At 33.1% G+C, this 19,422-nt stretch overlaps 1 protein-coding gene and 1 pseudogene across 3 annotated transcripts; both read left to right on the top strand.

Moving 5' to 3' along the window:
• The first annotated feature begins 25 nt into the window (after positions 1-25).
• Positions 26-12,308, top strand: LOC111640801 (proton-coupled folate transporter-like). Of its 3 annotated transcripts, XM_023386863.1 has the most exons (7): positions 26-246; positions 459-501; positions 6,499-7,607; positions 9,355-9,594; positions 9,670-9,753; positions 9,831-9,987; positions 12,012-12,308. In XM_023386863.1, the coding sequence occupies exons 3-7, from the start codon at positions 6,689-6,691 to the stop codon at positions 12,055-12,057; spliced, it is 1,446 nt and encodes a 481-aa protein (XP_023242631.1). In that variant the 5' UTR covers positions 26-246; positions 459-501; positions 6,499-6,688; the 3' UTR covers positions 12,058-12,308. The 3 variants fall into 3 exon arrangements, with proteins under 3 accessions (XP_023242631.1, XP_023242630.1, XP_023242632.1); XM_023386862.1 differs by lacking the exons at positions 26-246; positions 459-501 and adding an exon at positions 2,944-3,220; XM_023386864.1 differs by lacking the exons at positions 26-246; positions 459-501; positions 12,012-12,308 and adding an exon at positions 2,944-3,220 and having other exon boundaries at positions 9,902-9,975.
• Positions 12,309-13,539: 1,231 nt separating this feature from the next.
• Positions 13,540-15,125, top strand: LOC111640803 (annotated as a pseudogene).
• The last annotated feature ends 4,297 nt before the right edge of the window (positions 15,126-19,422 follow it).

A 19,422-nucleotide genomic window follows, 5' to 3' on the forward strand; every position in this document is an offset into this window, starting at 1 on the left:
ATTTAAATCGAACTATCGTGCATACACAGTAATTTAAATGAGAGCTTTTTATCTATAGTTCTCATGTTATATTATTATAACGTCACACCTTACTGACAATGTCTTCATTCTATATACCTTGTGCTCGGAGAATACAGTGCAACTATAAGCAAATTACCGAATAATTTATTTATTATTGCAATTTCAGTGGCCCTTTTTTTCGTTGGATTTCTACGTCACGAGTCCCCTGGCATAGAGAGTACAAAGGTATGTAGCATATTAAACGCGAGTCATATTATTTTGTATTTTAAAAAACCTGTCTGTCTACACATCGACTTGTTTGGTTGACAGCGACTATGCCAGTGGACCTTACCTTTCATTACTTAATAATTTATAATTCGCTTATTTTATAGGTTATTCTTTCAATAACACGTTTTGTTTATATAACTTTAATTATTTTTTCTTTATTTTTATTTTAGTTCCGTTTCTCTCACGGACTATTGTCACAGTTTTGAAACATCGGTAAGCTTAATTTTTATCTTTAGGTGTGTTGTCAACCCCTCGACTTTTTGCTAATGCATTTAATAATAAATAAATCTGGTAAGCGGAGTCTAGTTTGTGGATTAAGAAGCTAGTAAGCCTCTTGATTTTGAGGGTAAGGATGGTTTTTTATTAAAAAATTAGCTGCAAGGACCCGCTTTGCTGGGCAAAAAGTAACGATAGTGAAGATTAATATAATTACATTATAGCTAATCTTACCCGTTTTCACAGAATGCAAGAATTAGGTCCCCCGTTTCCAGATTAATTAGAGAATTTTTACGTTTAGTCAAACGAACAAATTTCAACGTTTCTGGAACGTTTACAATCGTTCTATAATCGAACTAATATTCGAATTTTATGTTCGAATTTAATTCGAATATTGTTCGAATTTGTTGGAACAAATTCGAACAAAACATTCGAAATAGAAAGCCACTTTCAACCACTTTCAACCACTTTCCGCCTCATATCTCCCACACTCTTATAGCTATCGAGACGCAACCACCTCTATGCACGAATGGAGACTTGGGGCTACCCAAGGACTTTAAACTACAAGGATAGCCAGATCCTGTATATTTGTTAGCGTGACCTTGGATCTANGGAATGGGAAATTTTTCTCGCTGTAATGGGTCATAAAAGCACGTGACACACCGATTTTTATTACTAACAAGTAAGAGGAGAGATTTCCTGACAGCACAAGCCAATATTAGCAATACAGCTAATGTATTGTAATATTACTTGGATGGAAAAAGACATTATTATTATCGTCGTTATTTGTTAAGTAAAAATGAGTGCAGGAAGAAGGCTTGATAATATCTGGAACCAGTACAAACTAATTTCTGTAAATCCAGGAAAACCGGCATGCAGGGTGCAATTCAAAATATGAGGAAAGAAATGGTTTGATTAGTCACTCGTATGAAAAAACATATTGAAGATAACCACCTACAGGATGATATACAGGAATTGCAACAGCTGGGTGAGTATTTTGAACCATTATAAGTTTTAATTTTTTCTATAGCTTGCTATAAAGTTTTACCTGGGTCATAACTCAATTTGTACCTATATAGATATTCTTAAGTTCTTCGCCCGAATTACATAGTTCTGTCCTCTCAGGCAGTTTACATAGCGTTACAAAAACAACGGCCTTTTCCAAAAATGTATAAGCTAGTACATATACATCGTTATCTATAACCTATGAAAATTTTACTAATTACTTTTGCCGCGAAAGTTTATAACGTTTTATTAATTAGCATATTAATTGCCTCATTGTCTTTTGTGAGAGTTTTTTTAATCAAATTAATTTAATCGTTCTAAACTTTTATAGGACCGTTTTGACTTCGGTAAAATTTTTTAAAATACTATTTTTATGACATCAGCAGGTTATTTTTGTTTTTTATTCAGTAGAACTTTTTATATATACGTTTTTTTCAGTTTCTTCCCTATTTTAATAGCGTAAAAATCAGAAATTTTGTGTTATACTGTCAATTGGTTTCTAAACAATGCAGACATTGTAGACTGTACATGTGAATTTTCACACCTGTCAGATGAAAGAATAACAATCCTTGCAGCTATATTTATCAAATAAAAGCATTTTTTTTTTTTGGTNCTATCGAGACGCAACCACCCCTATGCACGAATGGAGACTTGGGGCTACCACCACATACAAACACCATTCACGTGCGATGTGTAGTTTTGGCGAAAAAGTGAGATATAGGGACATACATGTCCATTTATATATATATATATAAAGATTGTAAATGCTAATAACGAGTAAAATCGTCGTTAAATCCGACCCTACTCAAGATACGATAAACAATTTGTCTTTATCTCTCTACTCCGTCGATCTGTAACTACCAAAATTTAATAGCATCAATCCCCCTAATAAACAAACCTCCCTGCAAACTTTCAGAAATTTTCGACAAAAAGCACGGGAGTTAATTATTTTCAAAGAGAGTGAACAAAATCGTTTCCCCCTACACACTAACAACCAGGCCTAACAGAATTAGAATTTTATTAAAATCTAATGGAAAGAGCATTTGATTATTTATTTACTTTATATATTTACTCTAATGATCAGAATAAACAATTCACGGCTGTTCTGTTTGTTTTATTTTTATTTTCGTTTTTTTTCCGTTTCTCTTTATCGTTGTTTTTATGACTCAATTTTTTTTCCATTTATGCTTTTTGTCAAGGATAAACGGCAAAAACGGAAAATACAGAGACAATTTATTTAACATTTAATAATGTTTCGACAGATAAAACGTTATTATAAACTACTATTATATCTGGTAGTGTTTATAATAAATTCCAATATAATTGCATTCACACAAAGAGAATTAATTTTTTTTTATTAATTTAAATGCAAAGATAAAGGTATTCTTATCTTTCATTTTTATCAAGTGTTTATGTATTAAAAATGAGATAGATTTGTTAATTTAATGTTTTAACGACTCAGTTCTCAGCTATATGTTCAAAATTCCTACAGTTTTTAGTTTTAGAATGAGGATCACGCCTTGTTAACTGACTTATGAGCCACCAGTATTTAATTACGTTTTAAAAAATAATTTATACAAAATATAAATTTCTTACAAGTGTGAAATGCATAATTATCTTTAATGCAAAGCCGATAATCACATGGCTGATTGTGATTCACGTGGAAAATGTTATCATTTGATAACCTTATAATTTCATCTATAGAAATGTAGTAAGTTAAACAATTTTTAAATAATTTTATGTAGATGTGTTTAATTATGTAGATATTTATTAATTTTTATTAACTAGTGTAATTATAAATCTTATTATTGAAGAATAGATGTAATATTTTTAAAATATATCTTATTATAACACGGATAATCAGCTTAGATATTCTAAATTATATATTATCTGTGTTTTGATATGACAATAAGGTATTAAATATAAACTTTTGCGAAGATACCTGTACAGAACAAACGCCCTATGCGTGCTAATTAGAAGTTATCTATATATTCCTCGCTCTTCTTCACGTAAATATTAACTTAACTCAGGATTGGACTTAGAGTTATTGGGGTTATCAGCTATAACATATAATAGTCCCTTCCCAATGATAGGTGTAAAAATATGAGGTCCTAAGCTACATATTATAACGCAGGGCCATAAGCTGCAACTTTTTTAACTTATAAACGATTTTCCCACAACTACTAGGCGTAAATTCTTATTTTTACCCTTATATACCTTGCCGATCTAGACTTAACCTTTATTCTTAACCTTATTTTTAACATAGAGTAGTTTTTGTACCTGGGTCAATTTTAAATACGTTGTTGTAGTTTTTGTACCTGGGTACGTTGTTGACGTAAACGAAAATTATGGGCTCGCATTTCATTTGTATCAACGTTATTTTTCCCCTCCATTTGTTTTCATCCTCCATTTCTTAATGGAGACATGGGTACCTGATCAAAGAGAGACACGATACGACCCCATTTCGGAATGGGGTCGTATCGTGTCTCTCTTTGATCAGGTACCGCTTCCTGGTTGGTCAGAGATCTAAAGGCGCTGGATCTTTGACAACCTAGGCACGTATCATGTCTTGTAGCTGACTGGGGGATGAAGTTTCTACTGCCATGAATGACCAGTCGGTATTGCCTATCTTGTTTGCTGTCGCGCTCATCCCGGGCCATTTCTAGTTCGGGAAAATTCTCTATTCAGATCTTCCACTCTTTCTTGTAATTTATTTATTATGACACTTAAATTGTCTATTTCGTCTCCCACCTTATTTGAAGATAGGTTTTCCTTGTCGATTATTCATATCAAGTTATGGGACTTTCCCTGTAAGTCGTTCTATAATTTTTTCACTTATGGCCACTTACAGTGCCCTCATTGATGGTTTTAGGCTCTCTGGACATCGAATTCGAATGTCAATACCGTTCAAAAATTGGACCTTTAACCTCTCGTCTAATTCTTGACCTTGGATTCATTGAATGATTGGCGTCTGTGTCTACCTGTTTTATCTCCATGTGTGTTGCAAGGGACTGACGTCTAACAGCGTAAGCCTGGATGTCTTCGCCTCATTGCTGTACACATGAGTAAAATTGTTTAGCCTGAATGAATATGGTTTGCATTCAAACCTCTCAAACATGTGTTTCTTGAATATATCGTACTCCCCCACATCCTTTCTCCCCCTATGTTTTCTGGCAAACTTCCACACTATGCCAATTAGCTTTAATCTGGCGACAGCAAGCATCCGGGCCTTTGTCCAGACTGCACATCCAACAGAGATTCAAAGAATTCACCAATAAGGGGACCATCAGTGTGTCCCCAGAATAGACCGTAAGTAGGGAGACTAAACTGCCATTCCACTTAACATGGCTCGAGGATTTTCTGTTTCTATTGTTAAAATGTAATAGTACCTAAATTTTTCTCTTAACTTTTTATCATATCTCCTACCAACGCGGAAACGCAAGAATCTGTCTAAGGCGGACGAGTTGTTTTCGACAGACACACCTATGGATTGAAACCCTGAAAGTGGGTCTCCCAATCCCATTCTTGATACCAATCTGTGAGATGTTGGGGGCTATAGAATGTAAAGCTTTAAACCCTTTTTCCGAGCGGGACTTACCGTCCTTTGTCAGGACAGTAAGTCCCGCTCACTTTGTCACTGGATGGTTTTTTACATTAAGTGTTTAGCCACGGCTCCGATTATCTTCTAGTTCATAACAGTGGGAGGGTTAGCGAGGTCATGGATAAGGTATCGGCAATACACAAGAGAAATCAACCATAGTTAAAATTCAATAAGATTTTAATATAAAGTAAAATAATTACAAATGAATGCAAATACTAAAGGATAACTTGAATAAATGCTAGGGGTACACTTCCTGTGTTCTGTGTTCAATTCTTTGACAAGTTAACAGACTGACAGAGAAAGTTTACATAAAATTGGTTAATAATCCTACCTCTTTACGGGTGTTCGGCAGTTTTGTGACAAAGGTCCGGGGAAATGAGGAGACAATACGTCCGATAAATCACAAGGTAATAAGGCACAAACTAAATGAGCTGCAGTCTATGGCTCTTTCTGGGAATGTCCGCCCTGAAGGTCAGGTGTGCGGCCATTATATCACCTTTAGGTGTGGGAATTCGGTCGCGTGACTCTATATTGTCTGGTGATGACACTTCAAATGTTTCATCGCAGCGACAGTTAGGGCGGTTGGAATAAGACTTGTTGTTCTCCTATCGTTCTGGAATTGTTTTAACTGTCAATGTTCCCACGTGTCAACAACTGGATAATATTGACGATTTTGGATGATTGACTAAATGTTTACATGTTCTTTGTTTATCGGTCCCGTGAGAAGACAGAAATAGCATAAATCAGGAAAAGTACTTTTTTGGCGATAAAAAAATTAACAATTAACCTCCGGACCTCACATATGTTTTGCTGATCCAGACTTAACCTATATTCTTGATCTTATATGCCCTGCCGATTTAGACTTTATTTATTAAAATGTCAGAAACTTTTATTAAATATTATATACATATTTATATAACAGTAATAAAACCGTATAAATGTAATAAAAAAGAATGTTTCTATATACTTGTATATAATATACTCTATAAATTTACTTACTATATTCACATATTTATACAGTAAAACCTGTATAAACTGGAATCTCACGGTGTTTTCGTGTAGACGTTTTTTGTTTTATTCAAGTTCTGTTTTAGACAGGTTTACTATATATACTGTATATGTGGGATCATAATTAAACAGTGAGTTAGGTTAGGTTATCATTAAAACATAACAGTGAAAAACATTGAGGAAAGTATTGAAACACAGAAAATACCTTCCTCAATGGTTTTCAATGCAATTAAAAATTTTTTTTGAGCAATTTGAGGTTATTACAGAAATAATTAAAATTGTAATATAAAAAATGTAGTCTTTATGCGTGTTACGCTTAACAGTTAGTTATTAAATTTTGCTTATAATTATTTAAATAAAATGAAAATGAATTTTTACAGAGTCAATGCGACATGTTATACCAGCTATTCTTTAACATTCAACTACTATTAAAACAAAATAAAGCAAGATAAAAATTGTTTTAAACGTTTAAATACTCCAGAAATTAAGGATTATTATATTTAATGATCAAAAGATTCCACATAAAACTATAACCTTACGTTCTACCTTTTGTTCTGAAGAACTAAATATATGAAAATGGGCCTTGAAGGAGATACAGCAAAGTCAGAATTAAGAAGCATAAATCTCTCAAACGAAGACAGGAAGAAAACCGAAGATATGGAAAATAGAACATGTTTACAGATTCTTAAAGGTCTTACAATAGAATCGTTTATGATTCTCTTCATGTTTGCTTATCTCCTAGGCAATGTTTCTACTAAAAACATTTATATCGATAAAGTTTGCTTGAATGTCTACAACTTTTCAGCTAACATCTGTGATCATCTGGATAATTATACTGACGAGAAGGATAGAGTAGAAATAACAGCAGATAATTATAACTTATACAGCTCTTTAATCACTACTATACCGGCGATATTTTTCACTTTGGTCATAGCACCATGGAGTGACAAATATGGAAGAAAGCTACCCATATTTTTATCATTGATCGGTATAGGATTAGAAAACGTTGGATTAATATTAAATACAATTTACTTTAGTATACCTTTGTACTGGATGCTTGTAAGTGCAATTCCTGCTGGTATATTTGGAGGATTGACAGTGACTATAACGTGCTTGTACAGTTTAATTTCCGAACAGACAACTCGGAAACAAAGAACTATAAAATATGCACTCTTAGAAATATCGTTTGGAATGGGTGCTCCTCTTGGTACCTCTGTGGGAGGTGTAATATACAAAAATTATGGCTATTTATACGTATATGTGACGAGTCTGTCGTTGCAATTTTTGGCTGCTGTGTGGTTAATTTTCGTAATTAATGATAATAGAAATATCCGAAAGATTTTTAACTTCAAGGCTGTTAGTGATTTATTTTGTTTTACAAACATTAAAGAAAGTTGTGAAGCCGTTGCCAAGCGTCGACCGAATGGAATTAGCAAAGAGATTTTGTTGTTAATAGCTTCAATGTGCATATTGATAAGCATTTATTCAGGTCAGTATAGAAAATTATTTGTCACATAATCAATATTGTATGCTACAGGTGGGGAAACTATATTCTGTAAAATTCACCAAGAAAGACGTTGTTATTCACGTGTACATTGGAAAAACCATTGTATAGTCTACATAAACAATGATTTTTCAATGTCCTCGTATGTATATATTAGAAAGAGTAGTTGAGGGTGAAATGTTTCATATTAGTTTCAAGTTTTGTAGCTAGGAAACTAATTAGTTATAAATTTTGCCGATAAACGGCAGGTTTGAAAGTATGGTCCACGGTGTAAGAGTACAGGTGATACCACTCTCGATTCAAGAACGTTGGCGAAGTGGTTGAGCTTACTGGAGTATCTACCAGATGTCGTGACGATGAGAAGTCCAATTTTTACCATTGATTACCACTAGCAATAATTGCTGATTGAAATCTAATTTGTTTTAATTCCAATAAATTTAGTGAAATTTTCATAAAATAGTCTAAAAGTAATAGAATAGGTGTATAATTTAAAAAAATCATCATTAAACTGATATTTTTATACTCTAAAAAGGTTTAAAATATATATTACTTTAGCTATTTTAAGCTTAATTTAAGCTCCTAAACTATCGAAAGCTGTTTAATTTCGTCTCCGTAAAAGTTTTGTGACGTAGTAGAACCTCTTAACGACAGACATCGACATGAATTTGTTTTTATTTGAAGGTGTTTAATGTTTCTCAACATTGTAAATCATTACATACTAGGCGATAAGAATAAATGTCTTTTATTCGCGTCGGAAATGTTAAAATGCTCGTTAATTAAAGGTGTCTGTTATTTATAAGTGTCCTTTACGAACGGTTTTATTTTGTATGTACTTGATAACAGTTTTGGGTTTGGCATGTAATTTTTTCTGCGACAAATTTTAATACAGGATAATTCTTAATAGCGGATCATTCGAAAAATACCAACTCAAGAATATTTAAAAAGTTATCAATAAACAGCTTTATTCAGAAAGAAATTTGAAATATTTTCTTTTCTCTTTTGAAATTGTCTTGCAATTTCATGTTATGCTATTTGGCAAATTGTCTTAAACTTAGAACTACTTAATATTTCATAATTTTACATATCAGTTAATTTTTATGCTTTACACGGAAACGTGAATTTTCCATGAGACAGTGCTTTTGCAACGTCAATCAGAATGCCATCATTAATGAATGCTGACTGATAACCATTGTTCGATTTGGCTAAGTAGTGAAAAAAGAAAAGTACAGCATTTGTTTTTGTGTCTAATGTTTGTTTTGAGTTTAGTCAACTGTGCCATAGGTAGATAACTTTTATTTTTGGTCAATGCCTTAATACAAACTTCATAGCTTGTTAATTTTTTAAAATTTCTTAAAAGCACTGTCGAACGAGGCGATAGTAAATAGTAAAAAACAGTAAACAACCATACCAAATAAACTTCCCTACAAGACGACACCTGGTGGCGAACGTCTGAAATACGACCACATTTCTGACAAGTTTTCCACATACAACAGGAGTGGTATCATCTGTATTCTTACATCATGGTATGGTCCATGAACCACCGATGATCCTCTAATAGCATAAAATTACATTTTGGTAAAATGATTAGGTCAGTCTTAGATTATTTGATGGTTGCTCGTAGACCACTAATGGTCCCTCGTAGACCACTAATGATCCCTACGTTTCATTTTAAGATCCATTTAATGAACCAGTATGCAAATCTCATGTAATCAGTTTGTTTCAATTCTTTCAGCAATGGATGGTTTCGAATTTTATTTTGCAAAACATATGTACAATTGGGATGTAACTGCATTCTCTAACGTCAAATCTTTATTGATTATTTCTGGAATGGTCATTATTATCATCGCCATTCCTATAATAATTAAAGTGTTAAAGGTCACTGATTCTTGCCTTGGCGAAATCGGTAGCATCTCTATGTTTTTATCAAACATCATGAAAGGATTTGCTTATAAAGCTTGGCTTTATTATTTAGGTATGAACTTTTGTGTTGTTTTTCATTTATGTTTAAATACTTATAACGTAATAACTAAGTGTTTATTAATTATAGCCGGTTTTACTGGTGCATTAAGTGGAATGAGTTTGTTCGCAGTTCGTTCGAGAATTTCAAAGATAGTATCGGGAGACGAATTAGGTATTTGATAAGTATAAACGTCGATTTAAAAATTAACTTTAAAGTAGTCTAATCATTATTAATCGTTATTTATACAGGTAAAATATTTGCATTTTTATCCTCTTGCGAATCACTAGTTCCTGTTGTGAGTAATTTGTTGTTTACTCAGATTTTTAATGCCACTATCCGTACCTTTCCTGGTACTGCATATGTTGTCGCTGGTGCTTTCTGTATACTCCCAATCATTGTCTTTTGGTAAGTAATTGAACAATTTACTATACTCTAACATATATTGTATAACAGTATATTGTATAAAATATAATAGACGCAAACGTTTATCAGTAATGATTTTATTATTTGTTTACCCAGTTTCAATATTGATGATGCTATCTGGGAAAAAATTGGGAAAAGTAAAGATATTATATTTGCTTTAATATTAGTTTCCAGGAAAAAAGAAACATCTTTTAGTAGACGGTTATAATTATATTATCTGTAATAAAGATAATACAATCAAAAACTCCAAAGTGGCCTTCTTCCAACATCGTCTTCCACTAAGAGGCGGCTATTTTTCAGGGATGTTAAGCGAAAAGCACATCATAAACAGCGATGTTTTATTAAAAATTGAACGTTTTTCATGTACTATACTTGACAGACACAGTTAAGTTCAGTACATTGTTTGATTAATAGTTGAGGAAGCGTTAGTCCAAACAGCGGCATTTTGACGTTCTTGTCAGTGGCTTTTTACTATATTATATTTCCATACGGAGAACATCCACAAATTTTAAGAATACAGTAATGTCTGGAAGCAGAAAATAAAGAACATAATCAGAAAACTGCAGTGGATTCTTGATAAACTACTGCTTGACATCGTGAAAGAATTTATTATTTTTTGCATGCATGGAGAATTTTTGATATAGTGAATGATTTAAATCAGTTGTTTCAAAGCTTTCTTCATTGAGTTTACTAAATTTCGGAGCTAATGCTATCTGGTAAAATATTCGCATTTTTATACTCGAATCACTAGTTCTTGTTGTTCGTACTTTGATGTTTACTTATACTTTAAATGCCCCTACCCATACCTTTCCTGGCACTGCAATGCGTAGCTGAATGCCTTTTGTAATTATGAAAAGTTTTACCGTACTAATTATGCCTAAATAAACGTTTTACATAATAATAATCGAATAAAGAATACAAAAATATAATTACTGTACTGTATTTTCTTGATTCTAAAACGTATCGTCAGTGGCGTACCGTGGGTGTCAGCCGCCCGGGGCGGAGAAAAATTTCGGCCCTCCCTTATTTAGGTATTTCAATTTAAAAGACCAAAATTCAGTTTTGTCACAGAACAAGCAATGAAAAATTCGGTGGTAGTGCAGCGACCTGTTTAAAATAGTTCTATTGGATATTAGTGGTGTATATGAATGCGAATGAATCGTACAAGAAAAAAAAGGTCAACAGGTTTCGCAGGAACTCCTCGGATGAAAAAGTTACTAGTTCACCCGGAGAGCCGATTCCCGGACTGTCCGGACGATAGCACTATCGTAGGCGCGATGCACGTATAGATTAGGATGTTTCAAAATTTTACAAGATATTATTATTTATTGTGAAATTTTGCCGCCCCCTAAAAAGTGCCGCCCGGGGCGGACCGCCCCTACCGCCCCCTATGGTACGCCACTGCGTATCGCAAACTTAAAATCAAATTTTTAAATTTCCCACAAAAAACGTACCAATTCTATAGGTACAGTACATCACTCGCTTCGCTCATGAGCTTGGCCCGCTTATACTATTCATAAAAATTTCATGACGATTCGATCCTTCGCGACGACCAACTCCTTCGAAACAATTTCCTTTCGCTTAATCTTCCACCCATCAGTGGCCGAGTGGATAAAACTACTGAATACTGGTTCGCATCTGACCAATGGGTCTTATTTAAGTGTTAGTAACGTAAAGGAAAACTCCAAGTGGTCAGCCCTTTGGCGAGGCGCGAACCCGTCACCAACTATCAGTGTTCAGTAGTTTTATCCACTCGACCATTGCTGGGTACGCCACTCTCAGGAGGTTGAGCGAAGTAAGTGTAGATGAATCGAAGATGTTGATCTCTGGCATGGGAATTAAATCATCACAAAATTTTGTTGTGAATAGTCTATACTGGGCGAAGCGCGAGAGGCGAGCAAACGAAGCAAATGGAATACCGCTTATGGTGGTCATGGGGTCAAAAACCCCTAGTTTAAATATACAAGAATAAAAATCGATTATTAATTAAAAAATTTTTTTTTTAGGTGGATTGGCCGAAAGAAGAGTAACAATTATGAAAACATCAATTAATCTAGAATTAAATTTTTCAAACAAAAGTTTGGTTATAAATGTATGAAAATAAATATATATTGTCGTTTTTACCTTTATAACTGAACCTTATGAGATTTTAATACAATTCGTTATAAATTTTTAAATAGGTAAAATTTGATTTTAAAAGTATTTAAATTATTTTTATTGCTGAACTAACGAAGCACTGTATGATATAAGTACATTCGGTCAAATCAAGGTATTATGAAAATATGTATAATTTACTTGCTGTAAATTAGTTAATAAAATGTCACCAGAAACATTTGAGACAGAAGAAATTAAAAAAGAAAAAAACACAAGCATAAAGTAATAGTACTTTCAGTAAACTAATTTAAACTTCATTTAATAACTTAGTAGTTTATTTAATGTACAGTTTATTTAATAGTGTTTTATCTTCAGCTCATCAGTGATGAATGGTTAACTTTATTGACACCCATAGTTAATTCCAGGTTTTCGTTCGACTGATATAGTGGACACGAGGTATAGGGCGCAAACTTTTCAAAGCCAATACGTAAGTACGTAATTTATTGCATAAAATACGTACTTACATCAATACAGTTTGATAAAAATGGCGTGTATCGTGAGTAATGACGAACTTTTCGAACATACTCGACATTAACTTATCACAGTGTGACAGTTTGCCTTTCCATTGTTTTTTGTGTGATTGTATTTTGTGTGTTTGTGTATTGACATAAGTACGTATTTTATGCAATAAATTGTGCGTATTTCTTCATACCTATGGCTTAGTGTTACCACCCGTCCGGTTTTCACCCGACAGTCCGGGAATCGACTCACTGTCCGGATGAACTATTAATTTTGTCCGGGAAAATCGTGCGTAACCTGTCGACCTTTTTTTTATTTTTTGTTTGTACGATTCATATTCGTACACGTCTCCAAATCCAATAGAGCTAAGTCATCTGTAGTTGTCTTTTCTTAATTTATTTACTTACGTTACTCCTACCCAAGTCTCCCTATTCCTAACTGTAACCAGGGTTGGCAAATTTATGTTTTTTTTTTTTTTTTTAAATAAAACAATAATACTCGTTTTATTTAGAAACATTTGTGTTTTTTGTTTTAAAACAGTTTTATATTAAATTATAAAATACTATTTTAAAACAATGTTTTAAATTTTTTAAAAAAATGTTTTATTACATAAATTTAGTTAATAAACTTTTTCTGACTTGTGAGCTAAACGTGAACATGGGAATGGGAAATTTTTCTCGCTGTAATGGGTCATAAAAGCACGTGACACACCGATTTTTATTACTAACAAGTAAGAGGAGAGATTTCCTGACAGCACAAGCCAATATTAGCAATACAGCTAATGTATTGTAATATTACTTGGATGGAAAAAGACATTATTATTATCGTCGTTATTTGTTAAGTAAAAATGAGTGCAGGAAGAAGGCTTGATAATATCTGGAACCAGTACAAACTAATTTCTGTAAATCCAGGAAAACCGGCATGCAGGGTGCAATTCAAAATATGAGGAAAGAAATGGTTTGATTAGTCACTCGTATGAAAAAACATATTGAAGATAACCACCTACAGGATGATATACAGGAATTGCAACAGCTGGGTGAGTATTTTGAACCATTATAAGTTTTAATTTTTTCTATAGCTTGCTATAAAGTTTTACCTGGGTCATAACTCAATTTGTACCTATATAGATATTCTTAAGTTCTTCGCCCGAATTACATAGTTCTGTCCTCTCAGGCAGTTTACATAGCGTTACAAAAACAACGGCCTTTTCCAAAAATGTATAAGCTAGTACATATACATCGTTATCTATAACCTATGAAAATTTTACTAATTACTTTTGCCGCGAAAGTTTATAACGTTTTATTAATTAGCATATTAATTGCCTCATTGTCTTTTGTGAGAGTTTTTTTAATCAAATTAATTTAATCGTTCTAAACTTTTATAGGACCGTTTTGACTTCGGTAAAATTTTTTAAAATACTATTTTTATGACATCAGCGGGTTATTTTTGTTTTTTATTCAGTAGAACTTTTTATATATACGTTTTTTTCAGTTTCTTCCCTATTTTAATAGCGTAAAAATCAGAAATTTTGTGTTATACTGTCAATTGGTTTCTAAACAATGCAGACATTGTAGACTGTACATGTGAATTTTCACACCTGTCAGATGAAAGAATAACAATCCTTGCAGCTATATTTATCAAATAAAAGCATTTTTTTTTTTTGGTTATTTTAAATTTTTCATATAGTTTTTCTATAAAAACACGTTTTTTGGGGGTATTTATTCCCCGCAATTATTTCGGCTGTCAGATTCGCTTTTACGTGGAAATAATTATATAATATAAAAAAATCAATAGATTAAAAATTTTCCGAGCGGAAATTAATTAGGCCTCGGAAACTAAAGTCAATAGTGTACAATTACATATCGTAATCATTGTGAACTAAACATACGGTGTGTGTAAATTATTAGACTCATGCATAAAGTGTATTATTTTTGATTCTTATCCTAAAATGTATCATTTTGTATTGCACTGGTTCGACTTGAGACTAATAATTTTCACACGTCTGTATATAGTAGTAATTTTAAAAACATACACCTAATTAGTAATTAATTTATTGTTTCTGTATTTATTATTTAGATTGGCAAGAGTCAGAAAGTCAGGAGCCTGAGTCTGAGACCAGTGAGAAGTGCTCCGCCATCACTTCTGGCTCCACTAGTGGCACTGGCACTGCATCTCTAAGCAAAGTAAGATTGCAACGCATTGATTCATTTATTGTGAAAACGTCAACTAATCAAAAAATGCAATTGGATCTCCAATGAGTAAAATTTATATATGCCACCAATTCAGCCTTTAATTCAGCCTTTACTCATGTAGAACACCCCAAATTTATAAAATTTAGTCAAATGTTGCGACCCGGATATGACCCTCCACACAGAAAGGAAATTGGCGGACCATTGCTGGAAATTGTATACAATTCCATTGAGAATGAATCAGCTGTTTTGAATCAGATTTTCGTTGTTATAATAAATAAACGTATACATAACGTAGTAAAAAGGATATATTTATAAGCAAAGTTATATGTGCATAACAATGGGTTATTTCATTTAAAATGAAATTTTCTTTAAATCAAAAATCTGTTCTTGTCTGTATTCGCTTCACATTATTTCACTTAGAAATAGCGGGACATTGGAAAGGTTTCTGAAGGCAAATATAATGCCGCTTTTAAATGCAAATTAAGACTTAATGTTATATTTATTTTATTTTGTGGCATTTTTACAATTCCCAAACTCTTCAAGTAAAACATCTATAATATTTACTTCAAACTAGCGAACACACTGTCGTCCATAACCAACCTTAAGAATACGTAAAGTCCCGTGTTCAATATTCTGAGAGAGCAAAGTACTTACGAAATATTTTAAAACTAAGTAATCTGTTCAAATACTCTTTCAGAGGACGAATATTAATCGTAGGCGTCGAATAAAGACGCTGAAAATAGGAATGAGAAAGGAGGGCTGGTTGTAAAAAGCCGAACAATACTGTATCTGTTAGAAAACACTAATCTGGTTAAGTTGTAAACCATCACTTATCGTCATATTGTTATTAAACTTCTGTGTTATTGTTGGAATTAAGCTTTCGGTATGAAGAACCCATAAACTTTTCCTGAGTTATTCATTCATTGAAGAAGAGTCATAGCACAGTAGTAACGAAAAAGAAACTTAAAACGGTAATTGCGTTTGTGGTGATCGTTTAAAGGTCGTGTTACGAAAGAGATTTGCCGACCACTTTAGAGTGTGAGAAGATATTAACAGTTTTGTGGTGGCTTAGGTGTAATTTTTTTTTAAATCATTTATTAAAAAAAAGCAAAAATGTTCAAAAAATTACATCTACTCGATAAATACAAAGCAGACAAATCATGTCATCGATTTTTATTAGTCGCTTAGATCATAAATGATATTATAAATGCAAGAATATCGAACGCATTTCCCACCCCTCAAAGAGGTAAGCAAATCGCCTTGGTAACTCTACATTCGAACAATGCCTAAACTGACTTTCGTCCACCTTTCCGTTCGTAACAAGTTTCATTTTTCTTTGTCGTTCTTCTTCCCATGTCGTTTTTGATAAATTAATAATTAATCAATGTACGAGTATTAACATTTTGTCGTAATTTTTATGTGCCGTTTAAAGTGTCTCGTCCACACCGTTTGCTATTTAAAATTCAATTAAAATGAGATTTTTTACAGTTAAAAAGATAAATAATATACTGTATATACCGCGCATTTTAATCATATATTCTATGTATACTGTCTCTGATAGAACAATATGTATTGATATTGCGGACATCAATATTAAAAAACTGTTCTTTTTTGTGATACACAACCTGACCTTATTACATTAAAATTTTTGTCACTGCTATAGTCATCCTTTACGTGCTTGCTTGCTTTAATACGCCTGTTTACACTTTGTTTATGACTATATTTTAAACCACACTAACTGTATTCCATTTTATTTAACGTATAACGAGTTCCTCGACGTAGACAGTATTATAAACGCGCTATTATAAAGCTGACGTTGCATATGCGCCATCGCCCAAAAATATTGACATTAATGCTCGCTCAGTGTCTAGACCAGGGGTGGCCAACCTTTTTAGCAGGCGGGCCAAATTTTAGAAATAATATTTCCTGCCGGGCCACGCACCTAATATATTTTTTTGCTAATTAAAGTAAACAAACAAGCGTGCTACAGCTTCAACCATATCGTTGCTTTCCAGTAGGTGAGATCGTGGTCAAACACTTGCCTGGTTTAATGTAAAAAAAAAAACACAAAAAATAGGTATATTTATTTTTTTGTAGAAAATAAAACATAACAGAGAATCAAACATATTTATTAGACAATTTAAAAATATTTAAAAGTGAGACATCTTTGTTTTACAGAACTAAGTGCATCAAAATTGATCTCGACTGATGTCGCTACACGCAGTTTTCCAAATGAACATCAGTAATTCGTGTTCTGACTTGTGATTTGATGTACTTCATGCGACTAAAAAGTTGTTCACACGCATAAGTGTTTCCATATAGCGAAACCATCGACAGAGCATGTTTGTAAAACGCAGGATATTTATCCTTGTCCAAATACGTTTCATAGAACTCTTCCAAACCTTCTTAACTCTTCTAATGTTCATTTGGTGATATGAACAATAAAGTTAACATTTATGTTCATTTGACAAAGCTCCGCGGGCCTCATGTTGGCCATCCCTGGTCTAGAAATTTATCCACGTGTCTGTTCTGTTGATGCACTTTGAATTTTTGTGGAGAAAGAGAGAAGATTGGTCTTCTCGCGCCTTTTTTTAGCATTTAAATTTCAGTTTGTTAATGTTAAACGTAGCACATTCATTCCAATACAACTGAACATAAATATAAAGGTCATAGACCAAATTAATTATTATTGTGAGGTGATTATTTTTACTAATTCACACAGTATATCATTATATATTAAGTACGTGAAATATTTAAGTTATTACTAGAAAAATAATTATTAAACCATAGTGAAACACCGGATATTTCCAAAGATTAACTTTGGAGTTGTTTGCCTAGGTTGAAGTTTGATAGAGTTCCGTAGGAACTTCAGGTTAAGGACGTTTCTTCTAACTTGTAAGTTCAACTAAGGAAACTCAGGAGTTGGTCAAATGAACTCGTTGAAGTAAGGTTGCTTTCGTCTCGTCTGTTTTCGTCGACGAACGCCGAAAAAAGTATATAGCTAATTACTACTCAAGGATTGTGTCGTAAGGTGCCTTTTCGATGACCTGTTCAGGATTAATTGACTATTTGGGCTCTAATTTATTTTGTGTGTGTGAAACCTACGTTGCAATTTCTAGCTCTTGTTAACATCGTAAGTTTATGTAAATTTTATATGTTGTTATAAACGTTTTGTGAACTGTGATTTTTGAATTTGATTAGAAGGAACACGTGATCATGGTGGTAACGCTGCGAACTAATGTAACGTCGTATGGTGACTTTTTGTTCGTATCGTGGAGCAAAAATATGTTCGAATTTCATGTCGTATCCTAAAAATTTCGTATGATGGGGCGTTCGTATCCCGAGGTACCACTGTATTTGGAGGCTGGAGGTGCCTTGATTGCAATATGAGTGCAATCAATAGCTCCTGCAATAAGTAAAGAAAAATAAGAAACTATCATTTTTACACTAATTTTAAAATTATAAATTGTAACAGCTATTTAAAAAAATATCCCACAAATTTGTTCACGCAGGGCTACCTTCTTTATAATCAACACTATAAAGAAGGTTGATTAAAATCGCGGTAAAAATTTTTTAAAAATTTGGAGACAAAAAACATTCCAAAAAAATTTTTTTTCGGGGCCCAAATGCCCGAGTTTTATGTAACGCTATGTAACTTGCCCGAGTTAACGCGGGATATGGGCGTGACGGGTTTATTAAACTAATTAATAACTTAACTTAATACTATATTATATTCTAACGAACAAATAAAAATAATTTACTCACCCACAACTCCTGGCATTTGACTGATAGCAAAAAATCCGGACGACACATCCAATTGTTGTTCTCTACTTTGAGGAAAAAAACTTTTATTTCCCAATCGGCGAATAATACTATTTACTACAGGTGGCATAATTCGAGACACTGTAGACTGGGCAACTTTAAGTTCGCAGTGATCGCCGATATTTCTCTGAAATCCACCAGAAGCAAAAAATTGTAAAGTTATCAATAACTGAATTTCTGTTGGAATTACAGTCCGTGATTTTCGCCGGATTAAGTCGTCACGCGATTCATTGCACAGCCACGTGGTTGCTTCTTTCATTAGACGAAATCTTGAGCGAAATTCATCATAGTCTAAATCAAATGCGTTGTCTCTATCTCGAAATACTCTTTCCCCTCTTTAGGGAACGTTTTGTAAGGCGATCGTACAAAGCACGAGTAGCATTGAGTCGTCCATATTGGATATAACGAAATCGAGGCGAAAGACAATAGACCGGTCGAAAGACAACTATCCACTTGTCTCTGATAAACGAGAGAAGAGAAGAGAGAAAAAGTTGTCCAGACGCGATGATCTCTCGAGACATAAACAAATGATTAGCTAATCAGCGATCGGCTTGTGAGAAACGACAGACGATGTCCAGAATACGGCCCCATGGTCTCAACATTGCAGTATATTTAATCGTAAAATCGATAAAAATAATATTAAAATTCTGTATAAAAAATAATCTTGTTAAACGTCGCATAAAAGAACATTACAGAATTAAGAAATACGTAAATACTATGAAATTTAATGAGGATAGATGCATGTTGTTATAGCTTTGTCAACTATAAAAAGCACTTGTAACTTTATCAG

Source organism: Centruroides sculpturatus, unplaced genomic scaffold (assembly GCF_000671375.1).
Source record: "Centruroides sculpturatus isolate CEXI.00-Female unplaced genomic scaffold, Cexi_2.0 scaffold1372, whole genome shotgun sequence".
Taxonomy (NCBI): domain Eukaryota; kingdom Metazoa; phylum Arthropoda; class Arachnida; order Scorpiones; family Buthidae; genus Centruroides; species Centruroides sculpturatus.